Source organism: Cottoperca gobio, chromosome 23 (genome assembly GCF_900634415.1).
Source record: "Cottoperca gobio chromosome 23, fCotGob3.1, whole genome shotgun sequence".
NCBI lineage: Eukaryota > Metazoa > Chordata > Actinopteri > Perciformes > Bovichtidae > Cottoperca > Cottoperca gobio.
The window spans coordinates 6,563,664-6,582,886 of record NC_041377.1 but is presented as its reverse complement, the minus strand read 5'-3'; the positions used below and the strand labels follow the sequence as shown (position 1 = coordinate 6,582,886).

Below are 19,223 nucleotides of genomic sequence, written 5' to 3'. Positions count from 1 at the left end.
CTTTGAGGATCACATATATTAGATTAGGTTCAACCATGCCTTGTGAATCTATTGGGGGATAACACAATTTCCCACACTCAAATACTCACATTGGCCTGTTTTGGTGGAGGTGAAAGCAAACCTCCATCAGAGGGTGTGGAAGAAGGCATGCCTTAATGTTTGGACTTGTGAGATGCAATAATGAATAACCTCTGAGTACCTTTTATTTAATCATACATCTATTCATTTACGTTTAAGAAATCATTTAATTAGTGAAATCCAACAACTTTCCAGTGTGCTGAAGGTCTGCAGTACAAAACTCATCCCAGAACCATGACATGTGGCTAGATATAATGCAATGCTAAAGAAATTATATTTTAATGAACCACACAGAGAAATACAATGCTGACACAGAATACTTTAGTAAAACCATCATCAGGCTTCTGGTTGAATTGATCTACACACTCTGATGAAGCCAACATGCTGAATGTCTGTTTGACTCATAAATCTTTGCCTGCGTTGCTGCTCCTCCTTCCACCGTCTCCAGCCCATCTCATGCATCTTGTAAGTGGATGAATCTCTGCCGAGGCGCCATTTCCATTTCACAGAACAATACAAAGCCATAAACAAAACTGCATGAATCACTGTAAACAATACCAGCGACATGACAAACGCCACATGGAAATGTTCTCAACGCGCGACACGTGACTCGCAGTCGTCCCTCTTTGCCGACAAGACTTACTGTCAAGAAACAAGACAGTAACAAGCACAGGCCATAGAAAAACACTTTGAGATGCTCCCCAGAGCAGGCAATTCTAGACAATCCTCTCCACCCCCAGCCCCACCTCCCTACACACACACACACACACACCACTCAACAACACCCCCAATCTGCTGGGCTCGACGGCAGGAGGGAACTGGGATGTGACAAATCAGCCGGGACCCTGGCAGTCAACTTCATGCCCGCCGATAATGAGCTCCCGCCGGAGACGTCTCTCACTGGGAGGCAACTGCGATGTGGAAACACGTTAACGATGCGCTAATCGGCCGAAGTGGAGTGTTTAAAGAATTTTTAAAAGAACAAAAACTATTTCAGTAATCTTCTCAGGGAGGAGAGGCATTAAAATGTGAAGGAGCAGGAGGGAGTGATCTGAAGGCAGGCAGATGGGTGGACAAACATAACCAGGAAGAGGGGATGAGCGCAGGAGTCTCTGCGGGCCTCCGAATGTGTGCTGGATGCGCAGGGGATGAGGACGGGCTGGATCAGAGCACATGGTTTCAGCCCTGCGTTAAGCCTCCCTCGGTACAGCAGGTGGAGGCTGCAGTGTGTGTGCATAAGAGTGTGTGTGTGTGTGCTTACAGAGCAGGTGGGTGAGTTGCTGTGTCATTTGGAGATGCCAGGAGCTGCACAGGCGACAAAGGCGGTCTAATTCAAGCCTGTGTGTGAGAACTGCGCGTGGTAGAATGAGGGGTGTGGGTTGGGACAGTGCCTGAATTGGTCATACTACTTTTATAATAATTAAAGTACATGGACAGGGCTCACAGATACAACACAGGTATGAACTTCAAACCAACTTCAACTGTGGACTCTCTTGGGTAAAACCTAAGGTAGAGTTAGTCCAAATGACAACATTTGTTGTGTGTAGTGGGGATTTGACGCCCTTATCAACGGGGGGGTATGTTAATATGTGCTATGGTTCAAGTTTGGTTAGGTGTAGTCATATGAACATGAGAAAAATGGAATAAGTTCTTAGGGCAGGTTGAGGAAACCTCTGCCTGTTGTACCTGTAACCACACACAACCGTGATGTCACCTGCAACACTTCCCTGAAGCTTAATAAGCCTCATATTATATTTAATATAAGCAAACAAAATAGAGATAATGTGTAATAATAATAATAATAATAATAATAATTACGCACCTACAGAACACGAAGCGCACCGCACCCACCGAATCACCTGTCAATCAATCCGATTGGACAATAGATTTGCTTTTCTTCTCTGAGCTCGAAGTGTTCAAGGCATTCCTGCAATAAGCTTCCCTCTCATTGGAAAAACAAATACAAAAAAGCCGCCCCAGGCTGCTTAAAGGCGCTCAGTCTGATTTGGGCATGTATCTGCCTGGAGGCTTCTGGATCACAGAGCGACTGAAACCTGAAAATATTGACATGATTCAGTGATTATTAGCTAAAGGTTAAACACTATCAACAAATCAGCCTTCAGTCCAGCGCCCTGCTGCCCGAGGATGCAATCTTTACAGCTGACAAGATTTGATGTTTTGAGCAGCATTATTACTTTACCAAGCTTGGTGATATATCCTTCAGGTGATGTCAGGAACCTTTTCTCTTTTTATCTCTGTGTGAAAATCAGTCTGTTGCCAACGTTTGAATTTGCACCTGGATCTCAATTGGACTGAGAGCCTTACAAATAGTGTGTGTTTATAACAAAGGGGAATTTGAAACATTAATGATGATTTGTGCTATGAGTACTGCCACCTTTTGTTATTCTAATGGAGCACTGGTTTGAGGTTTGTGTGGGAGCAAAAGAAAATCGGAGAATGTTTTGTGCAATGCTCGGTGACCAATAGATTGTTACGCCAGGCACTACAGCCTACTGATCGATTGTTAAACGATATCGACAGTGATTACGACAATTTCTGCTCTGCTGCTGTTTACAGAAAACAACCTTTTTATTCCTTCGCTTTTTCTCTCAACCTAATTCCTTCCCCTCAGCTCGACACCCAGACGGGGCACACAGAAGATTTGAAGTAATACAAACAGACTCAGCGCCGCTTCACCTGTTTTCCAACTTTCAAACAAACCTCCATTAAATGTCATGGGAGGGAAGGGGAAGAAATTCTTCCCCACCTTGTCTTGTCGTGTCTGGACTGCAGCATGTGACATTTTACACAACTGCCAAGACCTCCCCCTTCCTTCACCACCATTCCTTACTGTTAGTGCGGGCATAATGAAGGGCCGTTTAACTTGCATTTAGAAACGCTGGGGGAAGCACATTTGTCCCCTCCTGTTCTAAATAATGACCAATTACCAGGGAGTGTGAGGTGGGCTACAGCGCTGCGGATGAGATGTTTCAGACAGTGGAAAAGCTGTCATGGGTGGGCGGCTGGGGGTTGGACAGAATGGTTTAGGCCTCTAATTGGAGGCAGATTTCACAATGATATTTCTGATGATGCTGCAGCATGAGGGATAGAAAAAGAGAGAAAACAGAAGGGGAAGGGAAACAGGGAAAAAAGGAGGGGGATATGAGGGCGCGAGCAAGAAAAGAGCCGATCAAGACAGACAGGCAGACAGTGGGAGATGGGGGAAGTGGAATGAGAGATGATAAAGAGACTGAGAGAGGAAGGATGACACGGCGAGGGATGGGAGGAGGGAAAGAGAAAGAGAGAACAGGCCCCGCTGCTGTTTGTCTTGCAGGGATAATATTCCACCAAAGTCTAATTCTGTCCATAAAAGCTGTTGGACTTCTTTTTTTTTCTTTCCCCCCGCAACTGCCCCCCCCCCCCCCCCTTCCTTTCAGAGTGATAGTTGCCTTGGCAACCGTGGCAAATCTTCCTTTTCTCAAACAGATGTCCCATTTAGTTGGAAATTAGAATGTGTAAAAAACCCACGAGACGCAAATTATTTCAAAGTTCTCCGGTAGAGAGAGAGAAACGAGGGGCGGGGGGGGGGGGGGGGAGGAGAAGAAAGGAACAGAAAGACAATAGAAGAAAAAAGGGGAGGGGGGGGTACTCCCCCACCACCACCACCACCTCCTGTCTTCTTTCCTTTCCTCCGGTCTTATGCGCTTCAGTGTGTGAATCGTGGAGATTAGCCAGATCACCCAGAGCTGGTGGTTTGTTCGGGGGCAGTGGAGGAGGTGTTGCGGGTGGTTGGGTTGGGCACAGGGTGGGAGGTGGGGTGGCAGGGTGGCTCCCTCTCCTGCATCCGGGATGGGGTAGGGGCAAGTGGCAAGAACTGTGAGCCTTGTGCCAGCGTGGCAGAAGGGACACGCTGCGGTGTGGAGCACTGAGCTGCCCGTCCTGTGCTCCCCGCACACTGCAAAATACATCCTGCTCGCAGCACAACCTCATTTAAATGCAGAGCAGAACCTGTTAACAATTTCTCTTCCTTGTTTTTAATGCATATGATCTCTTTCAAGAAAATATGCACCTTATGTTGCATTAAGTCAGAATAAAAGAATCAATAATCATTTTATTAAAACAACTCGTATTCTTGCTCTCGTTTCAAATGCAAATGAGTTCTTGGAAAAACACCCATTTTAACGGACTATTTGATCAGATTTAAAAGAAAGATCCACCCAAAAACACTTGAAGCCCTTAATAAAAAAAAGAAACTGGCTGAGACAAGTGATTAACTGGCAAAATGGAAACAGCGCAACGTTCTTCTGAGACGTTTCCAGCAGAGCCTTGTAGAAAGACCAAACACAACACAGACAGTAGTCTCGAAAGACCAGAGTATGCAATGCAGCCCCAAGACATACTGGATCTATCTCAAGGCCGAGGAAGCTTCCTGTTTAGGACAAGATGAATATGAACAACTAACTTCTCAAATATCTGCTGAAATACTGGCAAGCCAAAGCACTTGTCCCGGAAAACAATACTGTATGATTGTTTAACGAAAAGATAGTTGTGCCTTCTTCAAAAGAATAATAATCAAAAGACATTTTGGTTCAATTATTTGTTTCTGGGAGTGTCCTGGTGCAGCGCTGCTCTCTAGTCTTATTATGTGTTTTAGTTTATTGATAGGGCAACAAATATATATATTTGTATTATATAAAAGGGTCAGATGGACAATATATTTTAGTGTGTACATTAAGAGAGGAGCAGGCTGCTCGAAGACCTCTCCCTGTTTGTATTCTTCACACTAGTACTTCATCACTTTTCACACACTATATAATATATATATATATATATATATATATATATATATATATATATATATATATATATATAAAGTTATTGTGGCCCTTTTATGGCCGGCTTTTTACCCAGCCTTTAATTAGCTATTAATACTTTTGCGTTCCATCATGGTTTGGAAAAAACAAAAGTGTTTCATGCTTTTTAAAGCTATTGCATTTGATTTGTGGAAACCGTAATGGACAATAATAACATATATAAAAAACATCGGACCACTGGGTAACGGGATTAGAAAGCAAACCGTCAAACCAAAGAAACTCATTAGGAAGGTTTAACGACGTAGGACGTGTTTTAAGTTTCAAGTCTCACTTGGGCTCTTACAGCTACTAATAACGCTTTGTCATCTGCATAGAAAACCAACAGTTGAGTGCAAAGAGTTTAAGCCAATAGGCAAATGTAGGACTGAAGTCAACACTTATATAATAGCGAAGGATTCACACTGTACAAAAGAGTGAATTACAGCACTCAAAATGGCTCCCGCAATCACGATTACATATTCCTAACACTGGCAGAGTGTGCAACAGGGTTTGTCAGTATTCTCTAAAGAAAATCAGTGAGACAATGTCCCTTAATTTCAGTACGTCAACATGTTTATCTTGTTTGAAAGGCTCATCTTAATGCAAGTGGATTAGTCTGAGTTAATCTGCCTTGTTTCACGGTGAACACATTTGTTTGTGCAAATTTGCTGCAATAAAAGAAACTGCATTTACAAGAAGAATCATCTCACTTGCTGGTTTCAAGCGTGTGAGGAGGACAAACAGATAGAGACGACACCACTTTCCCACGTGGACACTTTTCTGCAGTGTCCATGGCATCCCGACTCCCCTGACTCTGTGGTCAAACACCGAACATAACTGCTCGCTGATGAACTGGTGAGACGGAAAGAAGAAGAGTTGGGTAGCGGTGCGAGTGTGTCGAGGCAAGAAGAGAGAGACTGAGGCGAGGAGGAACATAAGGACAGAATCACTTTAATTCAGTTTTTTCTCCTCGACAATGCCACATGCCTTGGGGAGGGAAGGCATGTGTGAAATGGAGGAAAATGCCCTGTAGCGTGCCGTAACACACAAGCACACACAAATGCTGACACACACACACATGCATGTTGAAGTCCTGCCCCTGGAGGCCGTTTAACAGGTAATTTAAAGAGAAATTCCTCTAGGGAAACGACACAGTAAATGTCCTTTCGTCTGTTCTTCCCTCCATAACTGTTTATTCAGCTACAGGGCTGTAGACTGGCAGACACTTAGGAGGGAGGAAAAGATGAAATTGGAGAATAGGGAAAAAAAAGGAAAGGGGTGCGAGAGGGTGCGAGAGGGTGGGAAAGTGACAAGTGTTAAAGTAGGCCAATGTTTTTTTTTCTTCTTTCCTTCACCAACCCCCTTAAGTATCCGTTTATTAATGTTCAGTGTTCGTAGGCTACTTTATTTGGGTCCAGTGGGAACGTTAGTGCTACAGGGAAGGAGGTGGGAGAGCGAGGAATGAAGGGATGGAGGGCGAGAGGAGGAGAGGCGAGAGACGAGAGGACAGAGCCCAGGGGGGATTTGGGAGTCTCAAAGTGAATCGGATGTTAATTTAGTGTGGGCTCTGGTGAGGAGGCCCATAAAAGCGTAAACTCCCAACTGTACGTCGCTCTGTCTCTTTACATCTTTAAAGGAGCACACCGGAGGTGCTGCATGTTCTAGCCCATTGACTACAAACCGTGCATACATTACAATGCGTCCGACAGTATTTCCAAAGCTTACCGCATGTTTTCACATTCATTTCCTTCCCTCCAGTCAGCTTTCAGTTCATTTCACTACGGAAATCAACTTGGAAAAACTGAAAACTTGGCATTTTTGCAGAGCCCGGTCATGGGCAAACCAATGCATGATGTGAACCACCGTCTCAAGTTAGACTCCTTGTCTGATCACCACCTCCCTAATGCCCCAACCAAACACTGATTAAAAGACTGGAGAAGTCATTGTGAATTAAGCACATGCAGGCTGCAAACACACGGCAGTATAAAAGTTTCAATTAACCCTCCGTTTCTTTAGCTTTTTATCTGAAGGGAAGGTGTGCTCTACTGCTCAAAGTCTCAAAGTCTCTGCTGCACACTTTCATTCTAATTTTCCGCAAGAAACCAAAAGAGAAAAAAAGGTTGTTTATTACTCGGCCACGTTCTGGAACTAAATGAAATAGAAACTGATAACAGTCACACAAGATACAGTCAAAGAGATGCCGAGACTTGAATAAGAAAAACAATATATTGCTTTGTAAATGAACTACTTTATAGTGTGCCAGTACAGTGCCGATGTCACTAAATACTGCCCAATTAGAGATGACACGCTCAACACAAACACGGCCAAAGCTACAGACTCAAGAGAGGCAGAAGGCAGTGTGTGTGAACAGGGTGGAAGGGCTTTTAAGACTGTATAATATTACGCTACTTACGCCTTTGAGGGAAGATCATTATACGCACAACCACAAGAGGTCGCTTCTTTTTGATTTGAAGAATTTGAACAAATGGCCCGTCATTTCATTTGGCTGGTGAGCATATAATGAACGAGATCTGAGAGTTGGCAGAAGAACGGCGAGCTCTCTCGTGGAGAATCACTTCATCGTTTTCTCAGCGTCCATATTCGCTTGTCGCGCACCTTGAGGATTTCACGTCAAGCTTTTTCTCACGCCTTACAAGTCAGACTGCCCTTGAACACACCAACAGTGACTGTTTTTCAAAATGGTCCCCGTTTTGCAATTACATTAGCGCAAGCGTAAAACAAAGGCCACTAAATGTTCCCTCTGATGGATTAGCTACCTACGTTTCTGCAAGTTGATTTTCATAGCTCCCTGAAATGAAGTGAAACCAATGGCTGCCTGGAAGGTAGAAAATCAGCCTAAAAACTGATAGAATGCTTTAGAAAATGGCAGTAATGTAAACTAAACGCAATTTGTAGTTAATGGGCTAAAACACGCAACACCACTGGCAGAGTCCTTTAAGAAGTTGGATTTGTTACTCAATCATTGGTTCTCTCCATCATTCAAACTTCTCTTTCTCTGAAGTGACTCCTCATCAGAGGGAGAACAAAGTAAACTCCACCCGCTCAGAGAAGATGGTCAAATTACCTTCATGCCATCTCCACCATCATTAGACTCATTATCATTAAAGGGAAAGCTTTGCACGCCACCGCTACATTTTTACCTCTCCTTTTCCACCTTACCACTCTCCATCCTTTCTCCTTTCCTTTCACCGCGGCCGTGCAACAAGCAAGTTAATTAAAGTCGACGAGAGTCCCCTTCCATTTCTCGCTCATCAGCGAAGACAAGCCATCAAACGGAGCGCAGGTAGTCCATTTCTGTCAAACGAGAGAGTGGAGGTAGAGAAGGAGGAGGAAGACGAGTCGAGGGGGGGGGGGGAGCAGGGAGGAGGAGGATGCCTCTCTTCATCTCTTTAGTTTTTGATGAGCTTTCTTAATTGGGCCACTATAGAAGGAGAAGTGAATCCTCAATAATTAAAAAATCTAATTAAGGAGTCTTTTGCATCTCTGTCCTTAATTATTCCACGCGGAGCAGTGGGGAGCGATACATTTCTGCCGTTTTCATTTAAGGAAGAAAAAAGGGTATCTCGCTTTCTCTCCCCCATCGCTTCGTCCAAATCCTCCATCCACGAACAGACTACTTTGTCTCTCTCATCCCTCTGTCTGTTTGTGTGTGTGTGTGTGTCTGTGAACAAGCTGTCCGTCTCCCCTGCCTGTCTTACATTCCTCAGAGACCATCTTTATAAACATTTAAAAAGATTTAAGCCATTAGCACAAACGCAAAGAGACATTTTCCCTCCACTCTCCTCATCTGCCCCGTCTGTCCTCACTTGCTGCTTCCACCTGTCTCCTTCTCGACCCACCGACTCAAACCTTTCCTGCCGAGTTCAACAGTGAAATGTACTCAAAGACAAGACGGCACATGGAGACAACAACTCAACCGATGAACAGTTCTCCCCGAGCTAGACTTATATATTGACCCTGCAAAACATCCCCCTAAGATTTAGAATCAAGTCTCTAACCTTATTAGTTTCAAAGTTATTAGGGCTGCCCCCTAAAATTCAATTATTCAAAGCATCTGTCAAAGACCCTCGAGCCAAATAGTCTCTTGTCAAGGTTTTACACGTCTGCTGTCGTCTGGAAAATAGGCTACATTTGTAAAAGATAAGACTGATGATATTCTATATTTATCCAAAGAACCAAACCAACAAATGTATCTACGAGGGCTGCCACAATATCAGATTTTCACAACATAAATTATCGTGGCCAACATAATTAACTAGAACTATATATAATATCTAATTAATCTTTAACTTTGTTTATTCTGCGTTTTGACTATTTTTTGGCAAAATAATTATTTTCATTTGTGAGTGGGCCGTTTGGGTCGGGAGACAAATGGAAATAAACGGAAATGATTTGTATTATTTACACGTCGTGTATTATTAACTTTATATATCTATATATTTCATTTTATATATGATGGTACTGTGTGCGTATCCATGCCTGATATACACACCGAGCTCCGTTGTTATCCAAACTCTATTAAAAGCACATGAGTGAGCCACACAGTTGCACTGGGTGACCTGTTCCTACCATGAACACACACTGTGGTTTATTCTGACATAATCCCACAAACTGTCCTGCTGCCACATGCTCAGTAGAGCACCAAATCTGGATTAATTCGCCGCTGACAATAGTCCCCAACAATTTCCTCCTGTTTGAGTTACATTAGATAAAATCTACGCTGACGATGAGATGTGTTGAAAGATTGATGTCTTTGGAAATGAATAGTTTTGCCACAGACAGGTAAGAGATGTGCTGTCCCTGTCTGACAAAACTCCATATAGTCGATGTCATCATGACTTCTTAGGTTTTTTAAGTTTATATTGTGCTCGTTTGTTTTAAAGTTTTTCCAAGGTATTATTATCATTTCATTGTGTACTGTAAGGACAACCAATAGTCATTTCCACAATCAATACATCTGTCAACTGTTTTCTAAGAAAAGAATAAAACATGCGCGTCATAAATCCCAAAGCCAAGTTACTTACTTTACTTACTTGATATTCAAAATCGTCGGCGTTAAATTTTCCGTTGATTGACTGATCAATCGTGGAGTGTCTGGGGAAATAATGAAACTAGCATGTACGGCGGGGTAAACAGGATAAAGAAGCACATCTTTGCCAAACATCTGGCCACGGAAATATGTTAATGCACTTCTGAGCATATTAAAGTTAATGTCAAGTGCGAATATTTTCTACTGTAATGATTAAAAACAGGACAGGACAATGCCTTCAATTCCAATATGATATAAAATATATTCAAAGAAGAATGAATCATAGAGTCATAAAGAGAAGAAGATGTTTTCACTCTTCCTATCAGACAAGAGTTTGTTCTTAATTGGCTGCTGATGAAAAAATTGCACAGAGCGAGACGCTCATACTCATGGCTGTGTTTGTGCTCGTGGAGGAGCAGATCCATGAATGTGCAAAGCTGCGTGTCCCAGCCATGCAGCTCATTATTAATAATGACTCAGATGTAATCTGCCGAGGTTGCCAGACTGGTTTTTGCTGCCGAGAATCTTAGTTGCTAAATTATGAGTAGAGAGTAGTTCTGAGATCCTGAGGATCCAAGATCTGTGATACCAGCTGGTGAAACTATTATGTACTTTCTGTGTGAATATTTAATTTCAAAATGTGCTATTCAGTCCAGTAATATAATTTTAATTAATAAATGAGAGACAGATAATACCTTAGAATTATTTGCTCGAATCTATATTGTTTATTCCTGCAAAAACAAAACTTAAACTGAATTTGTAATTCACAGTAATGCAGACGTATTATTATTTTACATGTGCATGTAGAAACATGTAGTGAGACAAGAAAGGAAAAGTTCATACTTCTTAGGTATAGTACGCAATAAGTAATATATTTCTGTGGTTGATCCCTGGCTGCTCCTCCAGTCCACATGTTGTGTCCTTGGGCAAGATACTGACAGCCATAGCCATCACGGTGTGAGTGTGTGTGTGTGTGTGTGTGTGTGTGTGTGTGTGTGTGTGTGTGTGTGTGTGTAAATGAGCATTAGATTAGATGATGAGCAGCTTGTATGGCAGCCTTACTGAAAGTGTGGGAATGGGTAAATGATGGCATGTAGTGTAAAAGCGCGTTGAGGGGTTGGAAAACTAGAAAAGTGCTCTAAAAATCACATTTACCATATTATTTTCAGAGTTTGCTGTTTTTGTAAATTACTTGGAAATGATAAAGTACATGTAACAATAGATGTCAATCAAACTGCAACTTTGGAAAAACAAAACAAAATGGATTTCCGAAGACACTATCTCTCTCTCTTTCTAAATATATATATATATATATATACAGATAAATATATGTATATATATATTATTTTGGAGCTGTTTTCACCATTTATAGCAGCTCAGCAGTTGTTGTCATGTATTACGTTGTCTCATATAAACAGCATACTCAAAAATCTAGTTGATTTAGTACAGATTATTTTAAATGTAATTGACATACTACAAATCTGTGTACTATCACAGGTATTATGCAATGTAGAATGGAATAAGGACACAGCCATTTTAATTTTTTCTAGCAGTATGGTGGACTCCTAACCCGTTTGTAGTGTTTTAATAGATCCATGGTGCTTTGCCTGGTTAGTGCAGTTAGTTTGAGCTGCTGTGAAAGCTTTCAAGCAGAACCCTGGCACACACTCCTCTTGTGAACTCTTTGTGACATATACACCCACAAGAAGCACTAAAGAGAAGCATGACCATATAAGTCAATAAGGGAATTTAATTTGCACCATGTATGTGATGTAGGATCATTAAAACTGTCCAATCAACAACTTGCTTGTCAGTCTGTATTACTGTATGTTGGTTATTCTGCAGCCATACACCTCATGCACACTTTCATTGTATGTGTGTAGCAGATTCTCTGCAGAGTGAAGCCCCGTGAGATCTGTGCACATGGAATCACTGTGGTTAATACTCATACGTTCTACAATCCTCCTTACTTCCCTCACAGACTAAAATGTGCACGTGAGTTTCACTTCCCTGTCCCTTTAGCTCTCAGACAGAGGGTGGCTGTGCGATACGTTTGTGACAAATGACTTGTAAACTCCCATTAGCGTCAGGAGGAAGGAGCGGAGCAGGCAGCGCCCACCCCCCCACGCCATCCCTCCGCTCCGCCGTTGCATGCAGTGACATATTTGGAAGGCTTGGTGCGAATGGATCACAGCACGATCTAATTCAGGTTTGGATGACATGGGGTTAGGATGGGGATATGTGGTGTATGTGGTATGTGTAAGATCCAGGCGTGGGATGGACTCGAAGAGCCCGCTGAGAAGCATACAGCATCCTCTGTAGAGGAGAGAGAGAGCGGATGAAGTAGGAGTGAGGGATGGCAGAGGGAATGAGTAAACGGCCCGTGAAGCCAGATGGAGAGAGGAATGGAGAAGGAAGAAGAGACAGGAAGTGATAAAGTCAGTGGCAGACAACGTGATGGAGAATGAGAGGAGGCAACAGGCAGAAATCATAGGCAGAAATTAGTTTTATGACCTGTATTATTATATTTGTATTGTGCCTATTTGTTTTAAAGTTGTGTTTAATTCAATTGTTTAATTTTTAAGGCATTATTATTATTATTATTATTAATATTATTCATATTGTTATTTTTCATTGTGTACTGTAAAGCTGCAACCAAATATTAATTTCATTATCAATACATCTGACAACTATTTTCTTAAAGAATGTACTGATTGTCAGATTCATAGATATAGAATAGATTATATAATAGACAATAGATTCAATAAGGGCTTTGGAAGGACCTGTAACAAATTTGATGCTGAGTTTGAATTTAAAAGAAATGCTATTGAAGTCTGATGGTATCAAAAAAAAGTATCATATTCTATGAAAAGAGAAAACGGCATTTTACTAACATTAAATAACTGTAGCTGCATAATTTCTGTTTCTGTTTACTTTGGTTAGGGTGCTGTAAATCAATATATTTAGTTTAACAATACAGGCTTAGTATAAAGTAAAACAATGACATGGTGGAGTCTATGCAGACCGTCAATTCACAGGCCATGAAGCAGCACCAGCCTGGCATTGCCATGATGACACAAGGACCGGAACAGAGGCACCGTCCCCCTACTCCTGTGGAGCATGTGGAGGAGGTGGCTGCTGTGTGTGTCATTCATCTACATGCAAGGCCCATCACATGATTGGGGAGGTGAGGGACAGCAGTGGAAAAGGATGCTCAGATGAAGAAAGAGTAGGAAGGAGGGAGTTTAGGGAACAGAGGAGATGATTTAACTAATAGAGGAAGGAAAAGAAGGAGGATGGAAGAAGAGAGAAGTAGGAGGAGGTAAGGAAGGAGGGAAGAGGGGAGCAGACAGTTCAAAGAGGGGGACTATACAGAGCCTCCAGCTGGAGCCCCTCTGTGCTGCAGGAACACACCCCGAGGCTGACACACACACACACACACACACACACACACACACACACACACACACACACACACACACACACACACACACACCAGCATGCAGTCCAAGGCAAGTGAGAGCACACACTGGTGCACACACTCACAAACACACAGCATACATTCACACATTCTGACAGAGATATTCTTACGTAAACACACACACACACACACACACACACACACACACACACACACACACACACACACACACACACACACACACACACACACACACACTCTCTCATCACCTCATGTGCCTATTATACCAGCCAGGGCCAGCCGGTGAATCTGAATAAAATCATCTTTCCCTAAATCTCCATCCCTCCCTCTGTCTGTCGGCCTGTCTCTTTCTCTCCATCCATCACCACCTCTTCACTCTTTCACTCTCTGCTCTGTCTCATGCCCTCTCACTTTTTCCCTCCCTCTCTTCTTCTTTCCTTTTATGTGTCCCATCTCCATCTTCCTCTCGGTCCACCTCGGGCAGCTCTCTGCAGTGGCTATAGCAATAAACTCAGGGGGCCCTGCTATCACAGCAAACCAATTACCCAGCACTGGGGCACACACACACACACACACACACACACACACACACACACACACACACACACACACACACACACACACACACACACACTCTAGAACCTGTCACCAAACTACACACGCAAACATTCTGGAAAAGAAGCAGTTGACAAAAAGTTGCGGTTAAAAAAGAAAGCGATGTAAGTCGAGGCTAAATAAAGAAGAAAATTAATTATTAATTTTAATGGTTCAAAGATGAAAGAGAGAACAGAACGAGAGCATTGACACAATACCAACATTTTAACTTTGGTGCCAAGTCATGGCTGTACAAAACCTGCTTGGGGGCGTAGGGCAAAAATCGACCCCATTCGTCCCCCTCAATGTGTAATGTGTACAACAGTGTCTACAGTGGAATACTACCTAGGCTTACATTCTCCATGGGGTTATTTGACAATTTATTAGGGAATTTAGGAATAGGCAAAATAACAGTCAGACTGTTTGCCTAACCACCCATTGGGAATGTTATCAGCCCATTGTATGCTTGTTATCAGTTATCATGACCACCATAATACTTCACATGGTTTTAAACATCACAAAACAATGTGAATTGAAACAAAACTACTTGGTTAGGTTTAGGCAACAACACTACTTGGTTAGGTTTAGGAAACTTAGAAAGATCATAGTTTGAGTTAAAACAAGTTTAGGGTTAGGGTTAGGGTTAGGGTTTGTTCTGTAACTTAAAATAAGTCAACTTGTTGAGTTTTGGTTTCACATGGGACACTAACAGTGTCCTGAGTGAACGAGGTCACTGTTTATTCGTCATAGTTTTACTTGTACAGGTTAAAACATCAGGATACTCCATTGTCTTACTTTCCAGGTTCGAAGATGATGATGCAGTGCTACAAGACATAATCAGTACGTGCTGACCTTAGCAGCGATTTCTTTTCAGGATTTGGTTGTTTGACCTGTGGTATTCTGCACACAGAAAGGCAAAAAACCTGAAAGCAATTCAAATTCACTTATCTCGTACTTAAGCAGAAGCAAACAAGGACTCCACATGGGAAATCGGATTTATCGACCGAAATGTTTCATTGTAATTTCCTCCCATACGAGACGATTTTGTGATGATGTTCTTCAAACAATTGCTACACTTGTGGCCACCAAAGTGCAACTTTGAAGCATAAGGCCAAAATATTGTGTAAAATTGATCATATGAGTGTTCATTTCACAGAAAATGGTGACAATAAATGTAACATTAGAGTGAAACCTCAATGAAGTACTTTTTCAGTACCAGCAGTGCTAGGGGTTTGCTCTTTTGTGCAGTACATTGGCAGAGGTTACTCACCAGGGGGTGCCGTAGATCTTGAAGCCCCGCACCGACACCTCAGAGTCCTGCAGGTAAATACAGTTGGTGAGCAGCGACTGGACGTTCTCGTAATTCTCTGGCTTCAACTTGGAGGCAGAAGGGAAGTAGTAGAAGTCCTGCTTGATCAGGTCAGCCATAAACTCCTGGTCAAAAGTCAACTCATGGTTTCCGGCGATTACTATCTTGATGTCGTAGGGCAGGGTACCTGGCATGGGAAGAGAGAGGGAAGTAGAGAGGTGAAAAATAGAAAAGGGAAGGGGGAAAAGATAAGATGTAAGGAACATTTCTTTTTAAAAGGGACGGAAGGAGGAATTGGGGCGTGAATGTAGACAGTACAAAGGACAATTGAGGGGTAACAAAGTGAGAAAATAGGGTGGTATGAAAATACATTATGAGAGGGAATGGAGAGGTGGATAGAGAAGGTATAGAAGAAACCACAAGAGGAGAAAGGTGGTGGTAGAGGAGGAAATAGAAAATGAAAGGAGACATGAAGACATGGTTAGGGGAGATGGAGAGACAGGAGATGTAGGGGAGGGAGTGAGAGAACGAAAGAAAAAGGGGTTGTTGCCAGAGTGGGCATGAACAAGGAGAGGGTTAAATTGAGGACGATATGAAACCCATCCCAGACGGCTTGGCATTCAAATGTGACATGGCTTTCTCATTGTGTTTCCCTCCATTTCTAGCAAATCTGTACATCTGTCTTAGATTCCCTCCATCAGTCAAGGTCTCAACCCAGTGCAGTGCTGTCTTCTGTTTATGGAAGCATAGCTGAATGCATCCGTCAGGGAATCTTTATCTGGGGGAACCATGAGGACAGAAATCAGAAAGAGTGATCATTGTGAAGTTTACGACGCAGAATATTAACCATTTACCGGCAACCGCTGCTGCATCTTTCCCCCTTTTTCTCTCTCATCATCCTCATAATCAAACACCCACTCCTTCAAATCACCCCCCATTTTCCCTCTGTCTCAAAGGCTTTAATTGGCTATTCAGAGCCGGGCACAGCGGGGCGCGCGATCGATCTGCGCCCATCAAACCCAGCGGCTGCCGGCCCCTCACAAATCTACGCAATGTTTTCAAAGCTCTGTCGAGGAAACAGAGAGCCAACACTGACAAACATCTGGGGGTCTGCTTTGTCAGGTAGACGGCAAGTTCAATCACTATGGCTTTTTTATTACTGCTAGGCCGGCGCGGCGTGCAGCTGAGCACTTCGGTTTGTGTGTCAGCATGTGTGTTTGTGAGTGACTTTCCCTCGCGTGTGCGAGTTTGCATGCATCTGTGCAAGTTTGCATGCATCTGTGCATAAACGTGTCATGTTAGTGAAAGGGAGTAATTAAACTGAGCTTTAGAAGAGGCTGACAGCCTGGCGACGGCTCTGTCATAACAGCCAATCACAGCCCGGTGACAGAAAGAGAGAAAGAGTGGGGGGGGGGATAGAGAGAGGGAGAGGAAGGAGAGAGCGACAGAAATACTTTAGGAAGCCCAAAAATCCTTGAGTGTGAAGGAGGAATAATAACAAGATGAAAGCAGCTGTCAAAGAGGGCCCATCTCTGCAGTTTGGGCCGGGGCCGCCCCCTCTCCCTAACACAGCTCCCATTTGTTTGGCAGAAGGGCTTGTGTTTGGTTGTCAAGCAGACACCAAAAAAGCCCCGTAAATGAGGGGCTGCACTTCCACAAAGGCACACGGACACACCACCGCACGATCCAAAGATGTTTTGGATTGCTTTTTGTCATTCTTCGGAACTTGAAGTAGCTTTCGCTCAATCGTCCCTGGATAAACCAAGGTTAAAGGACTACTTCACTACTGAATAAAAACGTGATCCTCGTCTTCAAACAAATCCCTATTAAAGCTCGCAGGACCACTGAGCATGTGTATTGCTATCTCCTAACCAAAAATGCATAAAATCCCTGCACGTTCACTGGTTGTCTAACGCGGTATCGTCAATGTGTTTCTACACTGTGAGTCCTGAAGTCCAATATTTACCTCTTTATCTTCACAAACAGTGAGTATTGCAATAGGAGAGGTAAGAAAGTAAACATTCAACTTTTTGACCTCATTTTATCGGCTGCAAGAAGTTGCAATGCAATGCACTGCACGAGCAGCTCCTGACACACTAGACTCGGGTCTCACTTATAAAAGTAACAGTGCGCAGGATGCATGTTAAAAGTGTACGTGCACACAAAAGCTGACAATGGCAAAAGAAATGATCAGATTCATAAAACCCTACGTACGCACACCTGCAGGCAATTTTCCCTTTATAAATAACGTTCCACCTTCAAATGTGTGCACATGGATCAGTCTCATATCGCGCCCTCTACACGCCCACATTCAACCATAAATGGTCAATGCAAAGCCCCTCATGAATGTTCATGCGTATAAATTAGCCTGCTGACCAATGGTTTCTTTGCGGTGAACCGCAGCAGGGAGGAATACCAAGAAAAGCATTTTTTTCCTCGCACAGAAATTGAGGTGCTTGTGGGTGATGTGTTGCTTCGTTCCTTCCTAATTCTTCCATTCACGTAGTCCTAACAGTGCCAGATCATCCATCATGCAGAGTGTCACAGCGGTTGACAGCAATCACACTGATTGCTTCACAAATTGCCAAAATGATCGCGACCATGAGTAGTATCCCGCAACCTATGATATCATTTGAAAATAGAAGTTTAATAGGTAAACTTGGTCCGATGAGGACTCGTAATGAGGATGTGGAGTGCAATGATTGTGCGAGAGCTGTCACTGGCTTTATTTCCAGACATTGCTCAATTACACAATCCATATGCGTGTCTACCGTCTGCAGTGCGACACGGTCTGATAATTCCATTGGATAGCTGTTTGCGGTTTGAAATTGTATAAATATGTCCCCATCAAATAAATCATAAATAAACTTTTTTTTGTCCACTTGGTGGCAGTGGAAAAGAAATTGACGGATTATCACGTTATCTATTATATGTGTTTCTGTCAGTAAGTACAATATTCACTCTCCTTTAAGCTCTGGTTTGGTCTCCACCAACTCCTGAGAAAGATATGAGGCTCTTTAGCAGCTTAATGCTACATTTTTGGATCAAAATAGAAGTGAAAACAAATGAATGGGCTGAACAATGCTAAAAACTGAACTGAACTTCGTAAAACAGGAATGGAGCTAAGTAGCTGCATGGGAGCGCAGCATCTACCTGGAGCTCAGTGTTTAAGTCTTTAAAGACCAGAGCAGCCAGAGTGTGAATATATTAAATAAAGGAAGTAAGGTCAAGAAGAAGCCTTTAGTCTCAAACTTAAAAGGTATTTATTTTCTTCTTTATGTCAGGTCAGGGATATCATCTCAGGCGTGTCACATTTATATCCAGCAGTACTACCTTCATCTGCAAATAAGTATAAAGAATGTAATGATTCAAAGGGAATCACCCAAAGCCACCACAGTGATGATCAAAGACAGACAAGTTGAGGAAGAATGAAAGCTGCTTTGGATGAGATCATCAGCTAAATGCTTAAAATGCAAACATCAAAAATAAGTAAGAGGACTAGATATACTGTATGCGTGTCTATGCATGTGTGTGCGCGTAAGCCTGAGGAAGACAGACAGCGAGGTAACATGGCGCTCATAAATTTCTGCGACAAATAAACACTATCTGTGTCACGTCAGAAATTCTGCAATGTGAGCAGTTTTTCACCCATGAAGTTTGACGGCTAACTGTGAAACTGAGAGAAATAAATCACAAGGAGAAATATAAAACCCCACCAGCTGGACACAAATACCCCACTATCCTTTTACACACAAACACACACACACACATACACACACACACTCTTACTTCGCAGAATTAAATTTCAATTTCATGGATGAATTTTTTGAAAGTTTCCCGCATTAAATAAGCTGTCAAATGACAAGGTGTGAATACCAACTAGCTAAACTTTACACT

The 19,223-nt window shown here is 42.7% G+C and overlaps 1 protein-coding gene across 1 annotated transcript in view; it reads right to left on the bottom strand.

Moving 5' to 3' along the window:
* mpped1 (metallophosphoesterase domain containing 1) overlaps nucleotides 1-19,223 on the bottom strand; it is a 60,311-nt gene that overhangs the window by 21,465 nt on the left and 19,623 nt on the right. Inside the window, exon 4 of the mRNA XM_029462397.1 lies at nucleotides 15,288-15,513. Within this exon, the coding sequence (XP_029318257.1) occupies nucleotides 15,288-15,513 (226 nt within the window). The remainder of the gene's footprint in view (nucleotides 1-15,287; nucleotides 15,514-19,223) is intronic.